The 27,882-nt window shown below is 40.4% G+C and overlaps 1 protein-coding gene across 4 annotated transcripts in view; it reads left to right on the forward strand.

The window, feature by feature from the left end:
* The first annotated feature begins 255 nt into the window (after window positions 1–255).
* LOC133607749 (rho GTPase-activating protein 7) overlaps window positions 256–27,882 on the forward strand; it is an 84,229-nt gene continuing 56,602 nt past the window's right edge. For 3 of the 4 annotated variants that reach the window (XM_061962672.2, XM_061962673.2, XM_061962676.2), the window contains exon 1: window positions 7,261–7,424. In XM_061962672.2, coding sequence (XP_061818656.2) covers window positions 7,310–7,424 — 115 coding nt within the window. In that variant the 5' untranslated portion in view covers window positions 7,261–7,309. Of the gene's footprint in view, window positions 408–479; window positions 571–7,260; window positions 7,425–27,882 lie in introns of those variants that run through there. The other variant, XM_061962674.2, reaches the window with a different exon arrangement.

A 27,882-nucleotide genomic window follows, 5' to 3' on the forward strand; every position in this document is an offset into this window, starting at 1 on the left:
GTTTAGCTTTATTAAAATGTCCACAAAAATTACAGCCCGATTTCAGCTGTTTTGGAGTGGACCGCCAGGTGAATGGAATTGTGGGTAATCGAATCTTCTACAGCTGTACACTTAAACGGTTGAGAAATGCTACGACAGTACGGGATGAAATTCGGTTTATTTGTTATTAAACTAAACAAATAACAAAAATAATATGCAGCTTTTCGCCCTCACTGTACACAAGACTACCAAAGCAAGCCATTAGCTATGTCAAGCTAGCTTCGTAGCTATCAAAATGGCAGCTCAAGTTGACCACCGAAGACCGAATCAATCCAGGGGCCGTTGCTACGATGTCAGGAACCAACCAGGAGCCTTTGAGACCTGAAATAAGAAGCTACTACTTCATCACGTAATTTACGGCTAAAGAGGTAAGGGACGAGCGGTAGAAAATGGATGGATGGATTAAGGTATTTAGCAAGTGTAATGCTAGCAATCAACAGGTGCAATGTTGGGCGGACACATTCGGTGTACATTCATCAATATAAGTTGAATGGTGATGGTGGATGAATGACTGTTGGACAGTTAAACAAGGTAAGTGTCTTTTTGTTTATTCATACATTCAGAATAATATAATGGTGTGCACTACCCTGAAAGTGAGGTAGTGGGCATTTCATATACAGCACTGGCCAAAAGTTTGGACACACCTTCTCATTCAATGCGTTTTCTTTATTTTCATGACTATTTACATTGTAGATTGTCACTGAAGGCATCACAACTATGAATGAACACATGTGGAGTTATGAACTTAACAAAAAACGGTGAAATAACTGAAAACATGTTTTATATTCTAGTTTCTTCAAAATAGTCACCATTTGCTCTGGTTACTTTTTTGCACACTCTTGGCATTCCCTCAATGAGTTTCAAGAGAGAGTCACCTGAAATGGTTTTCACTTCACAGGTGTGCTTGAAGCCCATCGAGAGAATGCCAAGAGTGTGCAAAGCAGTAATGAGAGTTAAGGGTGGCTATTTTGATGAAACTAGAATATAAAACATCCATCCATCCATTTTCTACCGCTTGTCCCTTTTGGGGTCACGGGGGGTGCTGGAGCCTATCTCAGCTGCATTCGGGCGGAAGGCGGGGTACACCCTGGACAAGTCGCCACCTCATCGCAGGGCCAACACAGATAGACATTCACACTCACATTCACACACTAGGGCCAATTTAGTGTTGCCAATCAACCTATCCCCAGGTGCATGTCTTTGGAGGTGGGAGGAAGCCGGAGTACCCGGAGGGAACCCACGCAGTCACGGGGAGAACATGCAAACTCCACACAGAAAGATCCCGAGCCCGGGATTGAACTTAATATAAAACTAGAGATGTCCGATAATATCGGCCTGACGATATTATCGACCGATAAATGCGTTAAAATGTAATATCGGAAATTATCGGTATCAGTATTTTTATTATCGGTATCGTTTTTTTTTTTTTATCTATTTATTTATTTAATTTTTTTATTAAATCAACATAAAAAACATAATATATACTTACAATTAGTGCACCAACCCAAAAAACCTCCCTCCCCCATTCACACAAAAGCGTTGTTTCTTTCTGTTATTAATATTCTGGTTCCTACATTATATATAAATATATATCAATACAGTCTGCAAGGGATACAGTCTGTAAGCACACATGATTGTGCGTGCTGCTGGTCCACTAATAGTACTAACCTTTAACAGTTAATTTGACTAATTTTCATTAATTACTAGTTTCTATGTAACTGTTTTTATATTGTTTTACTTTCTTTTTTATTCAAGAACATGTTTTGAATTTATTTATCTTATTTTATTTTATTAATTTTTTTAAAAGTACCTTATCTTCACCATACCTGGTTGTCCAAATAAGGCATAATAATGTGTTAATTCCACGACTGTATATATCGGTTGGTATCGGTATCGGTTGATATTGGTATCGGTAATTAAAGAGTTGGACAATATCGGATATCGGCAAAAAGCCATTATCGGACATGTTTTCAGTTATTTCACCTTTTTTTGTTAAGTACATAACCCCACATTCATAGTTTTGATGCCTTCAGTGACAATCTACAATGTAAATAGTCATGAAAATAAAGAAAACGCATTGAATGAAGAGAAGGCCTGTCCAAACTTTTGGCCTGTACTATATGTTTTGCACAGCAAAGCCAAAAAACAACACAAAGTGTTGCTTTAACTTGCAAATTATAAAATAGATGATTGTATCTGCTTTTGACACGCGACCACTTTTGGCTTCTACCAAGTTTGAAATTGTATGCTTGGAAACTCTTGAAATTGCTTATAAGCATTTAGGACAGACCAGAAATAACCCACTAAATTACTTCACTGACAATTTCCCTTTCCTTTTGACATTAAGCAAGTTCAGGTAATGGCAATATAACAATGTAAACAGGAAGTTTATTTTGAATGTCCGATTTTGGTCTGCGACAAGCAAGCTTGTCTTTCAGGACTTAACTTTGGCGCAGGGGTGTCACTAGGTTTGAAGAACAGCCCGGTGGGCTTAGCCCTCGGGAGGTTCCTGTGATGCGAGCGTACGAGCGAAACATTTTTGCAATTGCAAGATTTTTTTGCTCACAACTTTTTGGCACTGTATTAGAACTACACCACAATGGATACATCTAAGTGGTTGAAAGTGGAAGTGGGAGAAAGCGTCAGTCATCTTTCGTAAGCATGAGATGGCCCAAACACATAAGGACAGTGTTGTTGCAGGGAAAAGCTAGCAGGCAACTTGCAAACAGGGAAACGTTGCACAGATGATAGCAGTGTAAACACACTTGCGCAGGACTACAGCTTTGACCAGAAAACAGAGGAGGTTTTGGTGGAAAGAAACTTTCTTGCCTGGAAAATATTTTTTTGCTTACAACTTGTAGTTACTGTTTTACAATTACGCAGCAAATACTGAAGAAATCGAACATTGTTAGTTTACTGTCATTACTGTAACGGGTATTTAAGGCGTTTAGACCACAGGTGTCAAATTCTAGGCCCACTGGCCACAACAGGCAAGTAGGGATGGGTGATATGGACTATCACAATAACCTGCCACTGATGGTGAAAACGATAACAGTAAAGAAACAAAACACCCATATAACTCCACCTTTTTGTCAGTGCATCCAGTCTTCAGAGCCCCCAAAACACTACTCTAAAAAACACTAAGGCTATTAAACAACATCAATTAAATGTAAGTAGCACGCCTACCTACTGTAGTAGTGTGCTTTGCTTATTACATGGTAGGGAAGTTTTTTTTCTGTCAGCAATATTATAGGCATCAATCTTATGAGTTTGCTTCGGTCGCGTAATGACGAATAATGATGACTTTTATGATGACGCTAATGATGTATATTATTGATGTAAATTATTCACCGAAATAGACAGATAGAAAATAAATAGTTGAAAATCAGTTGTCATCCCAGTGAAAGAAGACATTGTACAGTAAGTGTTTAATTGTCTGTTGTCTCCCACGAACTCTGGCCTGAGTAGTAGTCAGTGTTGTTGTTGAAGTAAATAGCGAACGTTGTGATGTGTCGATGAAATCCATGTGCAGCCGTATGCTTAAAATTATCAAAATACGTAAACATTACATGTTATTGTGAATGTGCCTGTTACTACATTACATATATACCTACAGCGTGTATATAAACTTTTATGGAGGTGTTCGGATGTTTTTGAGAACGCTTTATAGACGGAGTAGAGCGACTCCCATTACTTCCATTGTTAGCTGACGTTTATTAACGTGTATATACAAGTTACTGTATGTGTGCTTGTCTCACATAAGGATTGTGAATGATAGACAAAATTCCGAAAATGTGCAGTTCCCCTTTAAAAAGCTGACATGGCTCTACTTGCTACTGATTCTCCTTAATTAAGGTACAGTACTGTCTACAATTGTTTAGTTTTAAATTACATATTGTCCGTCTCACGTCCCGCTCATTAAATACGCGTGGTGATCACGCCAGCATCTGTTCTCAATGGGTAATAGGCGAAGAAAAATGCTTTATGCTTGCATTGTTTTTTGTTTGGAACTAGAGCTGAAACGATTCCTTGAGTAACTCGAGTAATTCGATTACAAAATATATTCGAGGAATTTTGTCTGCCTCGAGGTGTCGTAAAAATGTTTTAAGCCATTTTGCCTCGTTTAATATACAGTAGTCAAAGCTCACGTTTCGCATGGACTGTTTAGGTATTGCACAGCGTGTTTACGTCACAGATCATACGCCCCCTGCACTGCACAACACCGCTCTTTTAAATGCGCTTGAGTTGAGATACTGTAACTTTTTCGCCAACATAACTCGCAATGGCAGACGCCGCAGAAAGCAGTGGACAAGAGCACATCTTAACATGTATAATTAAACCTTAATTAAGCAAAAATATGATTTATTCGATTAATCGATCGGGATATTCGATAGAATACTCGATTACTAAAATATTCGATAGCTGTAGCTCTATTTGGAACCGTTCAAATCACGAAAGGGATAGGTGATCAAGAAGGGTGGAAGAGTACAAGATTTTCAAAACGACAAAAAAAATGTCACGCACTCCAGTCCTGCAGAGCAGAGTCGAAGAATGCACAAGTTTTCAGTGATCAAAGGTTTGTTTGATATACTTTTAACGTTTAGTGTTTCCCATTTGAGTATTATCTTGGTATTATTTGTATTTCCTAAAACACATTTTTGCTACGAGTGTTTTGAAAAGCACCAACTTTCTGTGAGGAAAAACCTGAAAGAGTAACATTTTTACCAAAGGCAGCAATCATAAATGAAGTTTTCGGCACGCACACAATGTTGACATTTACAGTTATATTTTGATAAAGACAGGGAAAACATTAGTTCTCATCAACAGCGGGTTCAACAGTATCAACAAACATGGAGGTGTACGCAAAGTTAAATCATGAAATGAAATCGTACCCAAGCAAAAAGAGTCTTGATATCAATTTCCTTGACCCAGCCACACACAAAGAAGTTGTAGACCTCCATGCTTTTCCAAGTTTTCATATGTTCTGTCGTATATAAAGATGTCTGGATGTGTATGATTTTTGCGGAAAGATTTAGGACCCTTGTGTACTCAGAATGATAGTTTTTCACTTCTAAGAAGAAGTGACGTCACGGAATACAAGCAATTTCTCGTACAGTACATGATCAGTTGAAGTACCTGCCGCTCTGATTGGTCAATTAGATTGTCTGGCTGTGATATTTGAGGAAACATGGCTCGAGATAAACACACATGCTAGTGTGAGCTCTGGACACTGCAGTGTTATACATAACAAACTCCATATGGAGGCAGTACTCACTTTTCTTGTTGCCTTCATGTGTTTTCTTATCAACATTGGAAATCCTGAGCTGGTGCTGTGCAATGGGAAAGGGGTATAACACAAAATGTATAGCAACTTTAAAAGCATCATTTCCCTCCTCAAATATGCTCAAATACAAAACCCAAAACCAGTGAAAATGGCACATTGTGTAAATGGTAAATAAAAACAGAATACAATGATTTGGAAGTCCTTTTCAACTTATATTCAATTTAATAGACTGCAAAAACAAGATATTTAATGTTCGAACTAAGAAACTTATTTTTTTGTGTGCAAATAATCATTAACTTAGAATTTAATGGCAGAAACACATTGCAAAAAAGTTGGCACAAAGGCATTTTACCTCTTTGTTATGTCGCCTTTTCTTTTAACAACACTCAGTAAACGTTTGGGAACTGAGGAGACCAATTTTTGAAGTTTTTCAGGTGGAATTTTTTCCCATTCTTGCTTGATGTACAGCCTAAGGTTTTCAACAGTCCGGGGTCTCCGTTGTCGTATTTGACACTTCACAATGCGCCACACATTTTCAATGGTAGACAGGTCTGGACTACAGGCATGCCAGTCTAGTACCTGCACGCTTTTACTACGAAGCCACGCTGTTCTAACACGTGCAGAATGTTGCTTGGCATTGTCTTGCTAAAAAATAAGCAGGGGCGTCCATGAAAAAGACATTGCTTGAATGGCAATATATGTTGCTCCAAAACCTGTATGTACCTTTCAGCATTAATGGTGCCGTCACAGATGTGTAAGTTACCCATGCCTTGGGCACTAATACACCCCCATACCATCACAGATACTGGCTTTTGAACTTTGTGCCTAAGGGGCAAATGGTTCTTTTCCTCTTTGGTCTGGATGACACAACGTCCACAGTTTCCAAAAACTATTTGGAAATGTGGACTCGTCAGAACACTTTTTCACTTTGCATCAGTCCATCTTAGATGAGCTCGGGCCCAGCGAAGCTGGCGGCGTTTCTGAGTGTTGTTGATAAATGGCTTTGGCTTTGTATAGTAATGTTTTAACTTGCATGTACAGATTTAGCGACAAATTGTAGTTACTGACAGTAGTTTTCTGAAGTGTTCCTGAGCCCATGTGGTGATATCCTTTACACACGGATGTCGCTTTTTGATGCAGTACCGCCTGAGGGATAGAAGGTCACGGGCATTCAATGTTGGTTTTCAGCCTTGCCGCCATTTCTCCAGATTCTCTGAACCTTTTGATGAATTTACGGACCGTAGATGGTGAAATCCCTAAATTCCTTGCAATAGCTCGTTGAGAAATGTTGTTCTTAAACTGTTTGACAATTTGGTCACGCATTTGTTCACAAAGGGGTGACCCTCTCCCCATCTTTGTTTGTGAATGACTGAGCATTTCATGGAAGCTGCTTTTATACCCAATCATGGCACCCACCTTTTCCCTATTAGCCTGTTCACATGTGGGATGTCCCAAATAAGTGTTTGGTGAGCATTCCTCAACTTTCTCAGTCTTTTTTGCCACTTGTGCCAGCTTTTTTGAAACATGTTGCAGGCATCAAATTCCAAATGAGCTAATATTTGCAAAAAATAACAGTTTACCAGTTCCAACAGTAAGTATCTTGTCTTTGCAGTGTAATCAATTTAATATCGGTTGAAAAGGATTTGCAAATCATTGTATTCTGTTTTTATTTACAATTTACACAAAGTGCCAACTTCACTGGTTTTGGGTTTTTTACATACTTGTGTAATTTCAGGGATGTTCTGCTGTATTTATTATTTTCCTAAACTACTGTTAGAGGGAGGGGAGGCAGAGAGTGAGGGGTGTTTGACAAATTACATACAGACTTTTTGAATCAAGTGTCAGGGCCCCCTAGCTTCCTCCTCACTCCTCCTCCTCTCCCACTAGGTCAAAGACACCCTCAGCATGACAGAGCAAACACTGCCCACATGGCCTGAGGATTCACCGCTGCGTTTTCCACCGTGAATAACACGGAATATAGCTCAGATGACGGCAACGGTAAAAACGCCACTGCGAAGGTCGTTCAGCGAGCATGTGAAAGTCTCCAGCAATAAGGCTTGGGATGCCTTCTGGAGGACTGCGAGGGAAAGGAGGCTGTGGGGTGAGTTGGGATGGACTGTTTGGTGTGACAGCATGGGAAGCACAGTTTGTGCAAGGCTTCAACAACTTGGGTGGTAGTGAAATGCGCATTGATTTAAAATATATATATATAAATTAGGGCTGTCAAATGGTTACAATATTTAATTGTGATTAATCACAGTTTGTTCATAGTTAACTCAAAATGAACCGCGATAAATTGCAGATAGACATAATTTTTTGTACCCTACACAGATAATTACTTGTTCAAGTTCATCGTGTTCAAATCGTTGCATGACAATCGATATTTTTACTGTAAAGTAAAAACAAAACACAAAAGAGTCCTAGTTACCTGAGATACTGAGTATGTCATTATTTTGACTTGGTAAGTCAATATTTTGACTTAGTAATTTACTAAGTCAAAATAATGACTTACTAAGTCAAATGAATGACTTATTGTAAGTAAGCGTTTGAAATAAGTGTTTGGAAAAAAAGAGTTAAAAGTGGGGCCACATGCTGACATATGCTCAACTCATCATGCATTTGGGAAGCCTTTAGTTGATTTTTATTATGTAAATGTATTTTTATCAACATGTGATAGCAGGGACCCTGCCATTCAAAACTAGGCTGCTACATTACTAATGATTAAGGTAACTATAGCTGAAAAAATAGTACAATAACAATAGGAGACAATATTCATCCCTGAACACCATGGAGTTCATGTAGGCTTTATGATGATCAGAGACAGCTTCAGGAAACTCTTCATTTAACATAATGTTGTTTTTTGCTGCTTTAACACAGCTCAATCAACACAGAGAAAGGTAATGTGAAATAACTTAGTTGTTAACTGTAGGTCAATAATGCTTGTCTTTCTCTCAAACAGACAGGGCTTTGCTGTCCGTTTCATGTGAGGCGCACACACACACACATGCGCACTCACGCACACACATACACACGCATGCACGCACGCACACACACCGCACAGTGAGCTAATGTTACGCTAAAAGCTAATTAGCCTTCACCTCAATGACTGCGAGCGAGCTGAGCTGCTGCTTATGTTTCTAAAACGTCAACGGGCTCATAGTGATGTTACTAGTAGTTGGGTTGTAGAGGACTGGGAGGTGTTTATTTTAATTTGGGGAGAGTCTGCTGCCTTATGCTTACCTGCTAAACACCTTTCTGCTTACCCCACTGTCTCTCCTCTCTGCCTGCCTGTGCCGTAAGCACTGACTCTATGCGCTCTGAATACGCACTGCTGATTGGCTGTTACCGCTCTGCGTGTAACCAATCAGATGGTTCTGTTTGTGGGACAATGCTGGGGTGCACCAGCAGCACAGCAGAGAGACGTACTGACGGGGCAGAACGAAGCAGAGCAGCTTGTTAAGACGTTAGGCGGTGGCTCTTTGTTGTTCAGGCAGCCGCCTGAACAACAAAGCGCTGCGGGAAAACCGGGGGTGTAACGATTGATCGATAAAAAATAAAAGCGTACGTTATCATAACGTACGCTTTTATTTGTGCATTTTTGCTTGTTGTTTTCCCGCTTTTGGTTTAACAGTTGCGGAACGCCATTACATTTCCCATGCTACTGAATGGGCCGAGGGTCAAAAAGGAGTCAGGGCGTGCGTTTAAAAAAAGAATGGCGCCATTAAAGGAACTTATAGTTTACGCGTTATTGTCGTGTTAACTTTGACAGCCCTGATATACTGTAAATATGAGAAAAGTTTTGGCCGTTTACAGCATTATATCCTAAATTAATACTATTTATGGTATTAACCATAAGGAATAAAAGTGGCCACTACTTGTACACATTTTCGCAACTATTCTGTATACAAAAAAGTACTACTCATATGTTTTGCAATATGGATAGTATTTATCTTTACATTAATTTGTATCATTGCAGTTAATTGACAAGCATGTATTATTATTAAGTTTTTCGTTTTCGTTCTTTTTCAGATAGAACAAAAATAAAATATGTGGAAAAGCTTCTTGCTTTTCCATTGGACAGCGAACGTTTTAGCTAACCATTGAAGCTACTGTAACTAGTTTATACTTGACTTATTTCCACATTTAAAACTCTCCCTTGTGGTCTACGTGACATATGTAATGGTAGTTTTTTGGTCAAAATTTTGCATAGATTGTTTCACAGATCATTTTCAAGCTGCTTTCTGACTGTCTCTTCAAGATGTGCCGTTATGTGGGCAGTTTTATTTACGTGGCTCAACTTCTGTCTGTCAGCCATGTTGTAGTTTTTAGTGCTTCTATATAGCGAGTCTACTGACAGATATAAATTCAAACTAGATGCTAATTAGTATTAGAAATGGCAACAGTGGAGGATGCATGTGCATGGTTGAGCCAGTCTGCCCTACAACAAGAGAATAGAGAAAAAGAAAGAGCTTACTAAAGCGCAGGCAACAGTACACTGACTCGCGCAAAGCACTGTGGGTGAATTTCTACCATGCATGGACAATTTGCTGACGTCACCGGCAGGAAAAATATAACAGGATGTGTAAATTCCAAACGGCTCGTTTTGAAGGACGTATGACGGAAGGCAAGATTGGGTTATAAATATCTCCCCTATGCCTCCACCGTTTGATTTAAAAATTTCGGGACTTATGTAGATCTCAAGTACACAAAAACAGGTACCTATAGGTAAAAAAAAAAAAAAAAAAAAGTTTGGTTTGCATATCAGGACCCCTTTAAGGTTGTTAGTGCCTTCTGGTGTCCATTGTGTCAAGGTTTTTTTTCTGGATATATTTTGTATCTTGTATTGTTTGTATATTATATTTGTGTGTAGAAATGTATCCAATGAACCCCATTACTCATTCTAGCATTTGCAATTGGTCCCTTTTAGCCTATGTAAACAAAGATAAGCTTAATATTCGTATCTAGCTTGTTAGCCTGCTGCTAGTCTAATGCTGGGCCGATATAACCCTATCATTATATATCGCGATAGACACATAATCGATATCAATATAAAATGTATTCAATAAAATATTCTATATATATTTATATTTTTTAAATAGAAGAAACCAGAAAATATAACGCAAGATTTGTTTCATGAAGTCTCTTGCACTCTGGGAACCCAGCAAACAGGAAGTGTCACTGAGCAATAGAAAGGACACGCTAATAGCTAGTTATGTCAGTATCAACTACAAAGTGTGGTTGCGCCGTCTTTCTGTCTCGCTGTGGATTCTCTGCGTTGAGTGAGAAGAGAAACTGTAATATCTTGATATATCAACTCAATAACGGAAACTTGTCTTTAATTTTATTGGTTTTAATCCAGACTGTGCGGCAACATCCTGACACTTCCAATGTGTCGGTTTAATGAGAAGCTTCCCAAACTACTCTGTGTAGTGTTCAGTAGCTTATACAGTACTGCCATCTAGTATCTCAAAGCTGCAAATACCCTTCAAATGTACTTAAATTATTTTATTACCTTAGCGGCGCCCAACCTACTTGGCTGCCAGACACCCTTTTTACTGATAAATAGTACCCTTGGTAAGTTGGAAATTGTTTCACTGTATTTATTGGTAGGCTTAAATAAGTCATAAAAAGTATCAATAATTATCGATATTGATCATTATAAAAAACGTATATCATGATATGGTTTTTAGCCTTATTACCCAGCTCTATGCTAGCCACCCATATATTCCATTAATACATTTGCTGTGCATGTATTTAGTCAGTTATTGCTGCGGTTGTTCATACTTCCCATGCATGCAGCCATCTGGTACAGATTTTATATTTAATTAAGAATGGAGATTAAATTGTTTGTCAACTCTTTCTCTGGGACTACGGCACCAACTTGGTTACCATTCAAAACTGGACACAGTTGTGCTTGAACCCTGTGAATCCAGCCTAGCAACAAGCAATCGGCAAACTTTAGGCATGGCTTCAAAAAATAATTGTCACTAAAAAGAATTTCAGGTATAGAAATTTGAAATCAGGTAGTCATTTTCCACATTCACAAGGCTTCCTTTTTACTTTATTCGGGTTTCCAAGAGGGCTCCTGGGTGCTCAAGAGGTGGCAGTGGAGGTTACACAATGGTGATATTGGAGGAAACACATGCATCAGTGTTGCTTGAATGGCATTTGATAAAGCTGCACTTTGGTATGAGGGCCTTGTTTAGGGGAGGTATTTAATGGATGGTTACCTCACTGAACCAAGGTGACCCAGGAACACAGCATCTTAACTCAGGCTGCTGCAGGCATATGGGGGTCTCAGTTGTAAATGTGAGGTTTGAATGAAAAAGCTCAGAATGTGCTTTAATTATGAGTGCCAGCTAAAGAAACTACAGAAGACTTGGCCAATTATTTCCATTATTTACAATCTATGATGTGTGAAGAGCTGGTTTTGGGTTGTGGTTTCCTGTAAGAGTGTATACCAGATCCAGCTGAGCATTTGCCTACCACTGCAGCTTGTGTGTTTCAAGTCTACACACAGTCATGAGTCGTCACACTCCGCGATTGGCCTGAGAGGCACGTTATGTAATGCTGCGCTTCATTATAATCACGTCATCAAAGTCAGAGAGACAAATGCTCTGTTGATCCAGCATCTCAGAAAAAAGAGGAATAGTTCTGCTCAATAACTCATTTTGCCAGTTCTCGTGTATTAGACAGTGTCAGATAATAGTAATCTAAATGATAGTTTCATATTTTAGATAATAATTTAATATCCTGTAGTTTCTTTTACCCAGTTTATCCCACGGAATTAGGTCTGGTCACGGCCAATTTTCCAAATCGATGCGATATGATCTACACTCAAATATTAAAAAATGTCTCTTACAAAATACAGATTTTCCTAGTTTGTGCTCACCATAAACAACAGTTCAAACTTTCAATGTCTCAGAAGTGTAATTTTGAAATAAGAAAGGAATTACAAGTGATAGTGTACTTTTATTGCAACATACCATTTGTACAAAATAATAGGAGAGTTGCATATGATGTCACATCTGTTTTTCTTCTTTGCAGCTTAACTCACATGATGGTCAAGCAGCTTTAGCGTAGCCATAAAACAAGTTAGACTTAGTGTAAAGTTTGATCAGAAAATGTTGTATTGCTCTTTTGTTCTTGGGTGTTCCAATCGTTCCAATAGAGAGATAGGAAAGAGCTTTCATATAGTCCCGAAACAAGTGTCTCTTAAAGGTAATAAAGTCAGGAAAGTAGAAAATGGCTGTTCAAAATATCACTTGTATTAATATCACATCATCTTGTGGAACACAATCAGACAGCTTGTGTCTGTGGCGATCACTGTGTAAAATGTTTGTTCGAACATTTGATTTGTTTGAGAATTCTCTGTGATGCAATCGAGTTTATTCTCTACTATATTAATAGTGTTTGATAACAGTACTAAACGTAAAGAAAGGACAGTAGATCACATTAGATTGTGTTCTTTTGTGGTTGCTATGCTGAAATATAACTACGAAGACCTGGTTGTGCAAATAACCTAACGTCATGTTCAGTCCTAGTAATACATATTGTGATTGTTTGTCCAATCCACCATATATTCTTTCTCGATTTTCATAACAGACAAGTGGTATAAAATGGATAGATAGATGGATGGATGGAAACTAAAAGCTTAGTTGTTGTTGTACAGGAAAGCCAAGTGCTTTATTTAACACGGATGACCACATTATAGCGTCTTTGGTGCCATTTGTTAGCATCAAGAAAATATCCTTAATAGTATTAATAAACTAGATTAATAAATCTCTCATAGACTCAACAGCATATACTGAATATTGATATCGCTTGCAAATATTCATGCTAAACAACAGGGACATATACAGCTAAAGAATTACACAAAATATACTTTACATCATAAAAACAACTGCAGACATGAATTGTTGACGACAGACGAATATTTGTATCAGTATATCAACTGCAAACAAACGTATCCTTTTTCTGATTAGCATCACGAAACAGTAGCACGGCCCTCGTTATGTCAATCAAATACGTTACTTACCGATGAACAAATAAATCCAACTTAGTCTTTGACGGATTAATGCTTAATTGGTGGACCCATCAGATGTAAAGACATGATGTGCCTCCAATCTATTCTTCTCTAAATACCATAAGTGTCAAGTGAAGTGAAGTAGCAGTAACCTCTTGGTGAAATAGTTTAAATCTTTTTTGTTGTAACATTTTTGTTCATAGTGTGAAAATCCCCTCCATCCCATTTAAAATATTTGTTTCATAATCGCTTTTATATTTGCCTCTAAAGCCTAAATCTGCCCTGATTCAGGTAAATAAACAGTAGCCTAATGGGGCTTGGACCATCGCCTGAAACCCGGAAGTGTCCGGATGTGCCTCTCGGTCACCTGATTGCAACCCACCTATTGCGTTAAGGTATTGTTTCTTCAAGTGCAAATTAATCACCGTAAATCTATAAGCTATTCTTCTGGAACTGCTATTTTGTCTGCGCAGTCAGACAGAATGTAATGTACAGCGATTTTATTGTGAAGGCTGGACGTGTGCACCTGGTTTTCAGACGGATGAAGATGTGAACAGAAGTACCTTCTGAGTACGGTTGCCGTCCTTTCTTCAGTGGCGATCTTACAAGACTCTGTTACAAATATAATCAGTAATAATTACAGTTTCAGTCAGATGTTTTTGTTGCATGATCAAAACGTAGTCTGGTTAACTTAGAAAATGAGCCGCTTGAAGCAGGCGAGTGCGGCCGTAAATCAAAAGTTGCAATGGCTTCCTTTACTGTATATATTCATGTTCTACTGATAATCAGGTGATAACATTATGTTGGTAAGACATTCATTTTAGCATAATGTTAGCATAAAAAACATTTTAATAGATATTGATCAATGTTTTAATATATTACCCAGCCCTACTCAGAATTTAAGCAGATGTTTCCCATACATTCATTTATTTGTGGCGGGCCTTCATGAATACCTTTGGACCTTTGCAAATAGATTTTTTTTAAATTTATTTTCATTTTTGCAGTACAGGAAGCACCTCAGGCACTCAACTCGCCTGCCTTCCACAAAGGGGGAGTTTCAATGTCCGGCGGTGTATAATGTCCAACAATTCGACTGCGAGGTTAATAGTCAAAACAGACAACTTTGAATCGAAGCGTTAAAGACACCCCTTTGTTGCTATAGAATCTCATGTTTATCAACATGAAATAGTCATTTTGATTTAACAAGATTATAATTCCGCAAAATATAGTGTTATAGTGGAACGACAACTTACCTCGTTGGTGTTCTTGGCTTCATACTCTGTGCGCAATGTTTTATGATTTATCATTCTCTCCACCACGGGAGCCTCTCACGTCCTTTCTTCTTTCTTCATCATCGGCACGTCTCAATATTTACGCCTGCCCTAACAAGTTGCTGTTACTCACAGGCCAAATATGGACTTTGACCCGCGCTGCAGCTCCAAACAAATGTCTTTCTCCAAACTTCTACCTCACGCCTCCACACACAGCGATCACAAATATGATAGGCTGACAGTCTCCAGAAGCCCCAATGCAAAATGGGAATCCAAAGCAATATCTAACAGTCACGGAAATTTTTAAGTTTGGAAGCACAATTATTGTGTCATTGTGACTCGTTGCACTCTGTGGAATCCATTTGGAATTTAAAAGTTCCTTTCAAAAGGATGCTGCTTCACAAATGTGACAGAAGCTATTCAATCAAGCTTCAAAAGGCCGCAATGTGTGGAAGCAGCTTTGGTTTCAGGCCACTTCACTTCCAACACGGTCAGCTTTGATTGGCTGCAGTAAAAGTAGAACTCCCAGTATGACAGCAAATGCGCAGGAGTTTGATAGTTCAGCCATGGTCACACTTTCTCCTTTTAATTTTTCTTGCGTTTCTTCAGGAAAAAAACACTCCCTTTTTTGCTTCATGATGTACTGCTGAAGGCAACATGGGCGGACAAGCTTTCAAACTTCATTTAAGATTAAGTTTTAGAATCGCACGCTTCACCGGTGTAGGGGAATTATCTTTTAAATGTTATTAAGTTACTTTTGGATTGGTGAAACATGTCATTTCACAAAATTAAAACAGCCAGATGGTTGTTTCATTAGAAATTGAACCAAATGTTTATGAAAATACTCCTGAAACATAAAACCATGGAGGCAAAATGTTCATCCGTCATTATGTCATACTTCATGCAAGATGCCTTCATATAACATTACCTGCTTGCTGTTTTTAAGATGGCAACATTGAATGACCCAAGGTCAAGTTAACTTACAAAATAGGGGTGTATCGATTGGTTTTTGATGATTCTATTTGATTCAATATTTGATTCAATGCCTGTAACATTTTATCTCTGGCTTAGTGATGGCCATAAACTGCCGGTATGCTGGCACCATTGGACTTTTGCATCTCAATCAGGCTTGGGAACTTCAACAAGGGGAGATTCTCTGTCTTTACTTGGCTCCTCTGCTCTTTTCAGAGCGCCAAAAAAGCTGGTCGACTGCTTTCCAGCCAATTCGGCCAACTTGTGAACTGACTGTTGTGCGCCTCCCATTTTAAAGCGTCACCTTTATCGTTAGTTTTGAAGCCCAAATACCTCCATATTGCACTTCTCTATGAACCAGTAGAATTGTTGTTTTTTGCCATTCTTCCTCTCCAAGATGTTATCGCTTGTATGCCCTTTGTGTGTGCGTTTTGACACACTCAACGTCATGCACCTCGGGCTCTGTAGTCACCGCCGCACAGCGGCATTCAGATGAAAGAACACTACCGGTATTTTTCAAAGGCAGTGTAGTACTGATTTCAATTAATTAGTATCACGGTACTTTATTAGTACCGGTATACCGTACAACCCTACGTAACTTTAAAAAAACTATTCATTTTTAGTAAGAAACAGTGAAATTAACTCCCATCTTTATTAAATTAATAGAAATGTGTGCCCTATAATAAAGGAGCAGGTCGGATCTCTCGGTGAGGTGGCTCCCTGCAGTCAGCCAAATTTTAGAACTGTCTGCATTAATTAATTTACAATAAATACATCGGTTATCGATTATTGATGTTTACTAATCGATTCTATAATCGTCCATGTCTGAATTGTGATGCATCTAAAAATCTATTATTTCCCCCACCTCTAGTATCAACAACGCCCTGGCTTTTAATTGCTGGCGAGAGCTCAAAGATAAGAAATTTCAGACCGATGCTGCCTTGGCTCTGTTCTTGCTAAACGAGTAAGGGACTTTGGATGCTCAAATCAAAATGCTAATGCTAATGTTAGCTATCGGAAAATTGCGTGGTAGAAATAAATAGCCACCAACGTGATAGTTTCACTACTAATTCCTTCGAAAAAAATCTCCCATCTGTCTTTTTTTTTCTTCGGCCATGGATGCATTCTTAGTCGTCATGTTTGAAGAGCAATCCAAGATTATTTTTTTGATAGTGTCTGTTATTTACCACCAGGATAGCCATTAGAGACGTAATATTTAATGGGAAATGTGGACTTCTTCTGGCAAAACACTACCGCTTTGGTCCACTGGCGCCGCCAAAATCAATCAAAACTGAAATTTCTTAAGTGGGGATTTAACGTCCTTATTTTTTAAAGTGTTCAATTTTTTATAAAGTCTGCCGTTCTTAAATTCAATAGTTTACTTTTTATAGTATTAAAACGATATTAGACTTAGAATTCCTTTTTATTGTCATTCAAATTTTAACTTTACAGTACAGGTAAGAACGAAAGTGGAGTTGAGGGGATAATTATGATGCATTCAAGAGTCTTACGGCCTGAGGGAAGAAGCTGTTACAGAACCTGGAGGTTCTGCTTTGGAGGCTGCGGAATCTCTTTCTAGAGTACAGCAGTGAGAACAGTCCTTGGTGGGTGTGGGAGGAGTCTTTGCAGATTTTCTGAGTCCTGGTCAGGCAGCGGCTTTTTGCGATCTCCTGGATAGGAGGAAGAGAAGTCCTGATGATCTTTTCCGCCGTCCTCACCACTCTCTGGAGAGACTTCCAGTCTGAGGCATTGCAGACTCCACTCCAGACAGAGATGCTGTTGGTCAGCAGGCTCTCTATAGTGCCTCTGTAGAATGTGGTGAGAATGGGGGGAGGGAGCTGTGCTCTTTTCATCCGACGCAAAAAGTGCATGCGCTGCTGAGATTTTTTTTTACAAGAGCTCCAGTGTAGGGACCAGGTTATATTGTCAGTTATCTGCACCCCCAGGAACTTGGTGCTGCTTACCATCTACACCACTGTGCCGTTGATGAAGAGTGGAGCGTGGCTGCACTGGTGCTTCTTGAAGTCAACGATGATCTCCTTGGTCTTGTCAACATTCAGGACCAGCTTGTTGGTTCTGCACCAGTCAACCAGATGTTTCACCTCTTCCCTGTAGTCCATGTCGTTGTTGTCACGGATGAGGCCCACTACTGTCGTGTCGTCCGCATACTTCACATTGTGGTTAGTAGCGGACCTGGCGCAGCAGTCATGGGTCATCAACGTGAACAGCAGTGGATTTAGGACGCAGCCCTGGGGGGAGCCGTTGCTCAGGGAGATGGCACTGGAGGTGTTGCTGCCCACTCTCACAGACTGGGGTCTGTCTGTGAGGAAGTCAAGCAGCCAGTTGCATAGGGGGGTACTGAATCCAAGGGGGGCCAGTTTGCTCACCAAGTGCTGCGGGATGATGGTGTTGAATGCTGAGCTAAAGTCCAGAAACAACATCCGCACGTGTGTGTCCTTTCCTTCCAGATGTTCTAAGCTCAGGTGGAGTGCAGAGGAGATGGCGTCCTCTGTGGAGCGGTTAGGGCGATAAGCAAAACTGGTATGGGTCGAATGTGGGGGGAAGTCTGGAGACAATATATTCCTTTACCAGCCTCTCGAGGCACTTCATTATGATGGGGGTGAGTGCAACGGGGCGGTAATCATTGAGGGAGGAGATTGTGGGTTTTTTAGGCACTGGAATGATTGTGGCCGTCTTAAAACATGATGGTACCACAGCCTGGGTCAGCAAGATGTTGAAGATGTCTGAGAACCCCAGCCAGCTGGTCTGCACATCCCTTAAGCACCTTGCCCGGAATGTCATCAGGTCCCGGTGCTTTTTGGGGATTCACTCTCCTCAGGGTTTTCTGGACATCCGCTATGTCCAGGTTGAGCGGCTGCTTATCAGGGCGAGGGATGGATTTTCTCCCAGGAGTGGTGTTAAGTGCCTCAAACCTTGCAAAGTAGTTGTTAAGGTCATTTAGGAAGCTGATACTGTTGTCACAGGGACGGGGGGCAGCTTTATAGTCCGTGATGACCTGTATGCCTTGCCACATTCGTCTAGTGTTTGTGGGGTTCTCAAAGAAGTCCTGCACTTTCTGACTGTGAGCACGCTTTGCAACCTTAATGGCACGGTTCAGGTTAGCTCTGGCTGTTTTTAATGCTACCATGTCGCCAGACTTAAAAGCCTTGTTCCGAGCCTTCAGCATTGCACATACCTCACTGTTCATCCAGGGTTTCTCGTTGGCCCGTGTGGGGATCTTCTTGATCACACTGACATCCTCCATGCACTTCTGAATGTATGCGGACACAGACTCTGCATACTCCTCCACACGTGTGATGATTTTCGGTGGCGGCTGTCTTGAACCTGTCCCAGTCTGTGGTTTCGAAGCAGTCTTGTAATGCTTCCATTGCTCCCTCTGGCCAGGTCCTCACCTGCTTCACTGTAGCTTGCTTCCTGACCAGCAGGGGCTTGTATGCAGGAATTAGCATCACAGATAGATGGTCTGAGGAGCCGAGGTGGGGGCGTGGTGCAGCTTCATACGTATGTATAATATTGCTGAACACCAAGTCCAGCTTGCTTCCACTCCTGGTTGCAAAATTCACATATTGATGGAAATGAGGGAACACAGTTTTCATGATAGCTTGAGTAAAATCCCCTGCCACGATGAAAACTCCCTCTGGATGTGTAGATTGCAGTTCATTGATGGAGCAGTACAAAGCATTCAAAGCTTCTTTGGTGTTAGCACTGGGAGGAATGTACACTGCTGTGAAGATCATAGCTCTGAATTCCCAGGGTAAATAAAATGGCCTGCATTTTATAGTTAATAGTTCTACATTGGGAGAGCAGTGACATGAGACTATCTTCCCATTATTGCACCAGTTGTTGTTGATATATATACAAACACCACCGCCTCGGGAAACATAGTTAGCCCCTCGATGCTAACTGCCTCGCCCGGAACGGATGGTTTCAGCCACGTTTCTGTGAGAAATATGGCGCAGCAGTCTCTCATCTCGCTTCTTGCATATAAATCCAGCTTAAGGTAGTCCAGTTTGTTCTCCAGGGAGCGGACATATGAAAGCAGAATGAAAGGAAGCGGTGTTCTGTGAGGATTAGCCTTTAGCTTTGTTGTTAGCCCCGCTCGGCATCCCCGCTTCTGCTTCCGGTCACACCGCTTACGTCTCCTCCGTCGACGGTCCCCGCTGGTACTAGGCTCCGCTGCTTCACAGGCCGCTGGATGTAGCCGGCGTAGAATTCCGATCCTAGTGAGGAGGTCCAACGTATACGCATCTTTTGGTCCAAAACGGCCCGATCTCTCCACATCCAAAATTGTCTGGCGGTCGTATGTTACCACGGAGTGTCCATGCTGAAAGCCAGCCATGGAATTCACAGAATTTACCGGAATATTTGCCAAAATTTTCTATTTCTACCATGAGCCTCTAAAGCCGCAGCCGTGCAGGGCGCCGCATCTTGAGATTGATTGATAAATATCTTCCGGAAGGCAAATTTGCCAAGCACAGATCAATATACTTAAAATGTATGAATACAAATCGATCTGTCGATGTATCGATCAATCGTTACACCCCTTTTATTAAATGTTCACCAGTTCCCTACAGAGTATTTTTATTCAAAAGTTTCAATATCTGAAACTATCAGTTTGATCTGCATGACGTTTGTATTGGAACTTTGAGCTTTGCAGCGTTTACAATGGTCACAATAGCCAACACTTTGTCTAATAAAGTTAAATTCAACATTCTATCATGCCAGCAGACCAACTCGCTGACAATTAGCGCAACAAATTTTACTTCCTTACATAATGAAGCTGTTTGTCGATGATTAAAAGTGATGGAAGAATGACACTGAGCTTTGAGCCAAAGGTTCTAGGATGAATCAATGTGACATCAGCTGCTGATTGCCATCAGAGATGCGCCAAACTAAACAAAGCCTCAGCAGAAACAGCAGAGGTGGGAACCTAGAGGGGAGGTGATGGGGAAATGAAACAAATTCCGTCTCCCTTTTCTCTGCGGCACTGACAAAACGAGAGAAGAACACATGCACAATCACATACTCTTATAATTACAATCACACCCAGTTGTAGTCTTGTAATTTGTGTAACAAATGATTCCAGCTCAGTGGGAAAAGTTCACAGGAAGTGTGTGTGCGTGTGTTTGTTATCTGGCAGAGCTGCAGTGCGACGTGATGAAGAGCTTGTGTGACAAATAATGGAAGGCCAACTTAAAACAGAAGGAGGGCAGAAAGAAGAAAAAACCCAGAAATAAGACAGATTCATATTCCAGGCTGTGCTGGTGAAAACAACCCAATTGTTTATGGATGAGAGTGTCACTCAAATTGGGCTCTGTTTTACTCGATAACGCAGGTGTGCCTAATGTGGCCCCTGAGTAAGTCTTTTTCCTGCTCATTTGGTTTCTATACACGCCTGTCATTAATGGTTGCGTGGATTTCATCCTGAGCACCTCGGTCACATGATTTCCTCTGTTACCCTCTGATCTTTCTATCTACGTCATCTATTTTTCTTATTAACTTTCCTTGGCTGCTTTGCTTTACCACTTTATTTGCCGTCTCTATTACAGACTCCAAGGGGAGTATGCGGGTTCCCACTATTCTTCTTTTTTTAGGTTATGTAAAAGTGCAAAAAACACTTCCAGATGTGCCTACATGTTGTAGAATAACAAATACCCATACGGAATAGAAATGTAGAGGACTCAGGTTTCAAATTCCTGGAATCCAACATTTGTACATTGAACATTTGAGGGATTTACTGTAATTCCTTAAGAAAATCAAATATTTTAGCATTTAAGGCCTTATTGTATCAGATTTATCTATGTCATTAGAGTTAGTTTTGTGTTGGGTTTGGAACTAGGTTTAGGGTTATTGGAGAGTTTGGTTCATGCATAGGGACTAGGTATTGTGTAATGGGTTGGCATTTACTATGTGTAGGTTTAGATTCAGGGTTTAAGGTTAGGATCATAGTTGGCATTGGATTTGGGGGTTGGCGTTAAATTTCAGGGTTATGGTGTCGAGTTCTTTTTGTGAGTCAGTGTTAAAATGAGAGGTTTGGGATATGGGAGTCTGGTCGGTGTTGTGTTGTTTCATATCATCCGCGGTCATCGTAGTATTGAAGTTGGAGGTTAGAGTGATGGTTTAGGGTTAATGTTAAGCACAATGTTTTATGTTTCTAAATACAAACAAGTGTTACTGTTCAAACGGCATGTAATGGTACAGTAGCCAAAATAATAAATGTACTTGTTCAAAAAAACCTCTGCATTGTTTTTAATGAATATGTAGGCCTACCACGTTACTGTATTTTGAAGTCGGTCATTGTAGTGGTATCTGGAGACTTAAGTTTTTTTCCGAGGTGGTACTTGGTGAAAAAAGGTTAAGAACCACTGGTGTAGAGGTTTGGTTAGGATTAAGATTATGAGTTTTATAGGGCTAGGACCAGAGGTACAGTAGTGGAGTGTTAGTGTTAGGCCTTGGCTAGGGAGGGTAAAAAGTCCCCGGCTACTGTTTTTAAGTTCCTTCATCATAGCCATTTGCTAATTTTCACGAAATATCTGTACTTAATTCACCCAGAAGTAAAATATAATTGCTCTTAGTTTTAAGTATTGATCATATTTTTAAGTCTTGCAATAAAGTCATGCACATTTTCCGACACAGTCGTCTCCTTATTTTGAAGTGGACTCCTGTGAAGACCCAATTTTCTCTGCTCTTGGCAAAAAGTTCAACGTTGTTAATGTGGCGACAGTTTTAATAAGAGCGAGACAAGATGTCAAGCTGGGTCTGAATCATGTGATAGTGTGCTTTGTATTGAGCTGATATTGTTTTAAGTGGTTGTTTTCTTCCATGCTGAGCGCACAAGTCTCACACACATAAGTGTGTGTGTGTATGTGAGCCCAGCAAGGATTTGAGTTGTTGGACGAAAGAGTACGAAAAAGCAGCCAACAGTCTCAGCATCTGTCAGATGGGGATAGGAAGCACACAAACAGCAAACTAACCTTTGCTGAACCTACCCAACAATTGTCTTATTTAATCTCAGTATACAAACAAACTGTTTTCAAATGACAAAGAAGGATGCGTTTTCAGGCTGGTTTTTTTCTTTTTGTTTCCCAGGAGGAAACAACCTGCTCCTCCCTCACACTGGACACCTGTTAGGCGACATTCAATTTGCAGTTAACGCGTTTCCTATTTGCAGTTAGTTGGCTCAATGGCAATGTAAGCGTTCGCTGAAACGTTTCATTACTCAACTTTTCCCTCGCGCAGCCAAGATTTGTTGGGAAAATTTGCCAAGAATGGAAGAGATCTGGCTTCAAACATGCCTTTTTGATAACCCTTTTGAAATTTCCTTACAGAGAAATACTGTAACTTACGAATAATTCCAACTGCTGCTACTACCACTAATAATAATAAACACTTTGAAGTCCAAGCTAATGTATTAAAATTTCAGTTATAAGAAAAACAGATCCAAGGCAAAAACATTGAAAAAGATAGATCTAATTATTTGGGTGCGCTTTTACATCAAAGCAAAGTTGTATTCCAAGCTTTCAAGATGTAGGCATCAATCTGGAGAAGAATCGTTTAAGCATGTTAAACACGTGTTACGTAATTTATGGGGTACCACCGCGCTCGCCGGCTGATAGTGTGACCTTTACAAGGAGCACGGCGAGAGGGAAACAAGCATGAAAGGGAGCAAATGAGATTTAGTGCCTCTTGTTCTTGGCGGGAGTGTCTTTCTCTGGCACCTTTTTAAAGCATCTTGTAGAAACTCCACCCGCCCGGCTGTTCTTCCGACGTCTGGCCAAGTGTTTGTTAACAAGCGCTCCCATTCTCCTGTCGAGCACAAGGCGCTCTATTACTTTGCAGATTTGCATTATTTCTATACAAGTGTTCCATTGTGCTTGGAACTCAACTTGGACAGACTTCGGAATTGTTTCATCATTATTTTTCAATTTATGTATAAAAAATGTGGTACTATAAGCCGCTGGTTTTGTACAACACTTTGAACCCTGCGGCTTATAAAATGGTGCAGCTAATTTATGAATTTTTATTCGCTGATGGCCATTATGCAAATAGTTTAAAAAAAACAAGCAAAGACACTGGGATGGTGTGTTATTGTTTGTGCTATGGCGCCATCTTTTGGACGAGTTTGCTCACTGCAGGTGCTGCAGTTCTGTTTAGAGCTTTCAGCCAGAAGTACAATTGCCATTATTACGTCTTCGAGCCGTTCATAGTGTTTTTACTCGTATGGATTAGGGCTGGGCGATATATAGAATATACGCGATATAATATATAACGCGGGTTTGTCTCTGTGCGATGTAGAAAATGACTATATTGTGAGTATTCGAGTATACAGGTAAAAGCCAGTAAATTAGAATATTTTGAAAAACTTGATTTATTTCAGTAATTGCATTCAAAAGGTGTAACTTGTACATTATATTTATTCATTGCACACAGACTGATGCATTCAAATGTTTATTTCATTTAATTTTGATGATTTGAAGTGGCAACAAATGAAAATCCAAAATTCCGTGTGTCACAAAATTAGAATATTACTTAAGGGTAATACAAAAAAGGGATTTTTAGAAATGTTAGCCAACTGAAAAGTATGAAAATGAAAAATATGAGCATGTACAATACTCAATACTTGGTTGGAGCTCCTTTTGCCTCAATTACTGCGTTAATGCGGCGTGGCATGGAGTCGATGAGTTTCTGGCACTGCTCAGGTGTTATGAGAGCCCAGGTTGCTCTGATAGTGGCCTTCAACTCTTCTGCGTTTTTGGGTCTGGCATTCTGCATCTTCCTTTTCACAATACCCCACAGATTTTCTATGGGGCTAAGGTCAGGGGAGTTGGCGGGCCAATTTAGAACAGAAATACCATGGTCCGTAAACCAGGCACGGGTAGATTTTGCGCTGTGTGCAGGCGCCAAGTCCTGTTGGAACTTGAAATCTCCATCTCCATAGAGCAGGTCAGCAGCAGGAAGCATGAAGTGCTCTAAAACTTGCTGGTAGACTGCTGCGTTGACCCTGGATCTCAGGAAACAGAGTGGACCGACACCAGCAGATGACATGGCACCCCAAACCATCACCCAACCATGCAAATTTTGCATTTCCTTTGGAAATCGAGGTCCCAGAGTCTGGAGGAAGACAGGAGAGGCACAGGATCCACGTTGCCTGAAGTCTAGTGTAAAGTTTCCACCATCAGTGATGGTTTGGGGTGCCATGCCATCTGCTGGTGTCGGTCCACTCTGTTTCCTGAGATCCAGGGTCAACGCAGCCGTCTACCAGCAAGTTTTAGAGCACTTCATGCTTCCTGCTGCTGACCTGCTCTATGGAGATGGAGATTTCAAGTTCCAACAGGACTTGGCGCCTGCACACAGCGCAAAATCTACCCGTGCCTGGTTTACGGACCATGGTATTTCTGTTCTAAATTGGCCCGCCAACTCCCCTGACCTTAGCCCCATAGAAAATCTGTGGGGTATTGTGAAAAGGAAGATGCAGAATGCCAGACCCAAAAACGCAGAAGAGTTGAAGGCCACTATCAGAGCAACCTGGGCTCTCATAACACCTGAGCAGTGCCAGAAACTCATCGACTCCATGCCACGCCGCATTAACGCAGTAATTGAGGCAAAAGGAGCTCCAACCAAGTATTGAGTATTGTACATGCTCATATTTTTCATTTTCATACTTTTCAGTTGGCCAACATTTCTAAAAATCCCTTTTTTGTATTACCCTTAAGTAATATTCTAATTTTGTGACACACGGAATTTTGGGTTTTTATTTGTTGCCACTTCAAATCATCAAAATTAAATGAAATAAACATTTGAATGCATCAGTCTGTGTGCAATGAATAAATATAATGTACAAGTTACACCTTTTGAATGCAATTACTGAAATAAATCAAGTTTTTCAAAATATTCTAATTTACTGGCTTTTACCTGTATGTTCTCACGCAGTTGCTTTTAGCTGTGGGCATTACACTACAGGCGTTTCTCACTCTTTCTTGTCTCTCCTTCTCACAGAGACATAAAACAAGCGCACCTTGTTAAATACGTCACATACTGTCGCGCGTGCAGCCTCATACGCTCTCGCGGAGCAGAGAGGTAGCAGCATGGGTAACGTTAGCTGTGATGCTAGCGGAGTGGTGCGATTGGTAATACGAGAGAAAGAAGGTGTGAATCTGGTAACAAATGAAGGAAGAATTCATTCCCAACAAAAACAGCACGGGGTCCATTGTCTGGCGGTGGTTTTGCTTCAAGCGGCAATATGTTGAACAGACAACCGTAATATGTCAAGTATGCGGCAAAAGCGTTGCTACAAAAAGTTGCAGCACTGCTAATTTGTAGCACCATTTGAAAAGCCACCCGCTAGAGAATGAAGAGTGCTTCAAACTCCGCATGTCAACATCTCGGCCGATGCCACACCCACGAAATGCCCAAGCAACCATTTCCAGATCAACACCGTATGAAAAAAATAGCGTCCGCAGTAACCTACCACATAGCGAAGGACATACACTATTGGATTTCCTATTATGCAGCTAATTTTTATTTGACAGTTTTAGAAATATCTTGTGTGACATCATGCACAAAAGTGCACTTTATTTGTTTTAAACTATTGTAGTGGCGTTCTGTACAAAAACTGCACTTTAATTTAGTGTTGTGTTGCCATGTCATCTTAGTGACATCATGCACGAAAGTGCACTCATAGCTTGTTTTAAAATGTCTCTGACAATCTCGCACTTTCTGTTTTGGAAATGACATGAATGTTTGTGCCACTGCTTAATAACTGTTTAATAAATACAGTTTTGGTGAATTGACTTAGTTGTGATTTCCCTCTCTGCATGAAAGTTTAAAATTAGCATGTATTAATGCAGTATAAACAAGAATGTTTTAATGTAGAGACATATAATCATCATACTGGTGTGATTATATGCATCAAGTGTTCATTCAAGGCTAATGCAAAATATCGAGATATATAGAATAGATAGAATAGAATAGAAAGTACTTTATTGATCCCTGAGGGAAATTCAGCACCACACTTCGCTCACAATAGACAAGAATTATAATAAGTAATATAATATATATATTTTATATATATATAATATATAAATAATATAAATATATTCTGAAGTTAAAGTTAAAAAGTTAAAGTACCAATGATTGTCACACACACACACACACACTAGGTGTGGCGAGATTATTCTCTGCATTTGACCCATCACCCTTGATCACCCCCTGGGAGGTGAGGAGAGCAGTGGGCAGCAGCGGTGGCCGCGCCCGGGAATCATTTTTGGTGATTTAACCCCCAATTCCAACCCTTGATGCTGAGTGCCAAGCAGGGAGGTAATGGGTCCCATTTTTTTTATAGTCTTTGGTATGACTCGGCCGGGATTTGAACTCACAACCTACCGATCTCAGGGCGGACACTCTAACCACTAGGCCACTGAGTAGGTTCTACATATACTCTACATTTAAGTGCAGTCAAGGAACATATGCATTATACAGTCTGATGGCTGTCGGTATGAAGGACCTCCTGTGTCGTTCCGTGTTGGATTTTGGGAGTCTGAGCCTTCCACTGAACGTGCTCATTCTCTCCAAAAGGTCCGAGTGTAGTGGGTGGGAGGTGTTGTCCATAATGGCTAGGAGCTTTACTAGACTTCTCCTCTCTGACACCACCGCCAGTGAGTCTAGCTCCACTCCCACCACATTACTGGCCTTCTCTACCAACTTGTCCAGTCTGTTTCCGTCGCTCGCTCTCAGCCCGCTGCCCCAGCAGGCCACGGCGTACAAGAAGGCGCCCGCCACCACCGACTTGTAGAACATCTTCATTATCTTTGTACAGACGTTGAAGGATCCTAGCCTCCTGAGGAAGTACAGATATATATCGTGTATCGTGACATGGCCGAAAAATATCGAGACATTAATAAAAGGCCATATCACCCAGCCCTATTATGGATTGTTCATTCATCACTCCAAGCAACGTTTTCTGAGTTTTACAATATAACGAAAAACTATTTATACTTACTAAACCGTCCCATGTGTGATGTCTGCAGAAGAGTTTTCAAGCATATTTGTACGTGCTATCGTAATGTAATCAAGCGAGCATCATTAGCGTTTGCTAATATGCTAACACGTTTTCGAGTGTGTGTTAGTATTATTAGTTTACAAAGGCATTCTTTTTGTATTGTTTCAGTTTCACAAATTCCTCAATACATTTGCTGTTTAGCTGATTGAACAGCTAGCTTTCGCAGGCAGTGGGTCCATGACAATGACTTCTATTTTGTTTAATCAGCCGT

This window comes from Nerophis lumbriciformis, linkage group LG09, assembly GCF_033978685.3.
Source record: "Nerophis lumbriciformis linkage group LG09, RoL_Nlum_v2.1, whole genome shotgun sequence".
NCBI classification, from domain to species: domain Eukaryota; kingdom Metazoa; phylum Chordata; class Actinopteri; order Syngnathiformes; family Syngnathidae; genus Nerophis; species Nerophis lumbriciformis.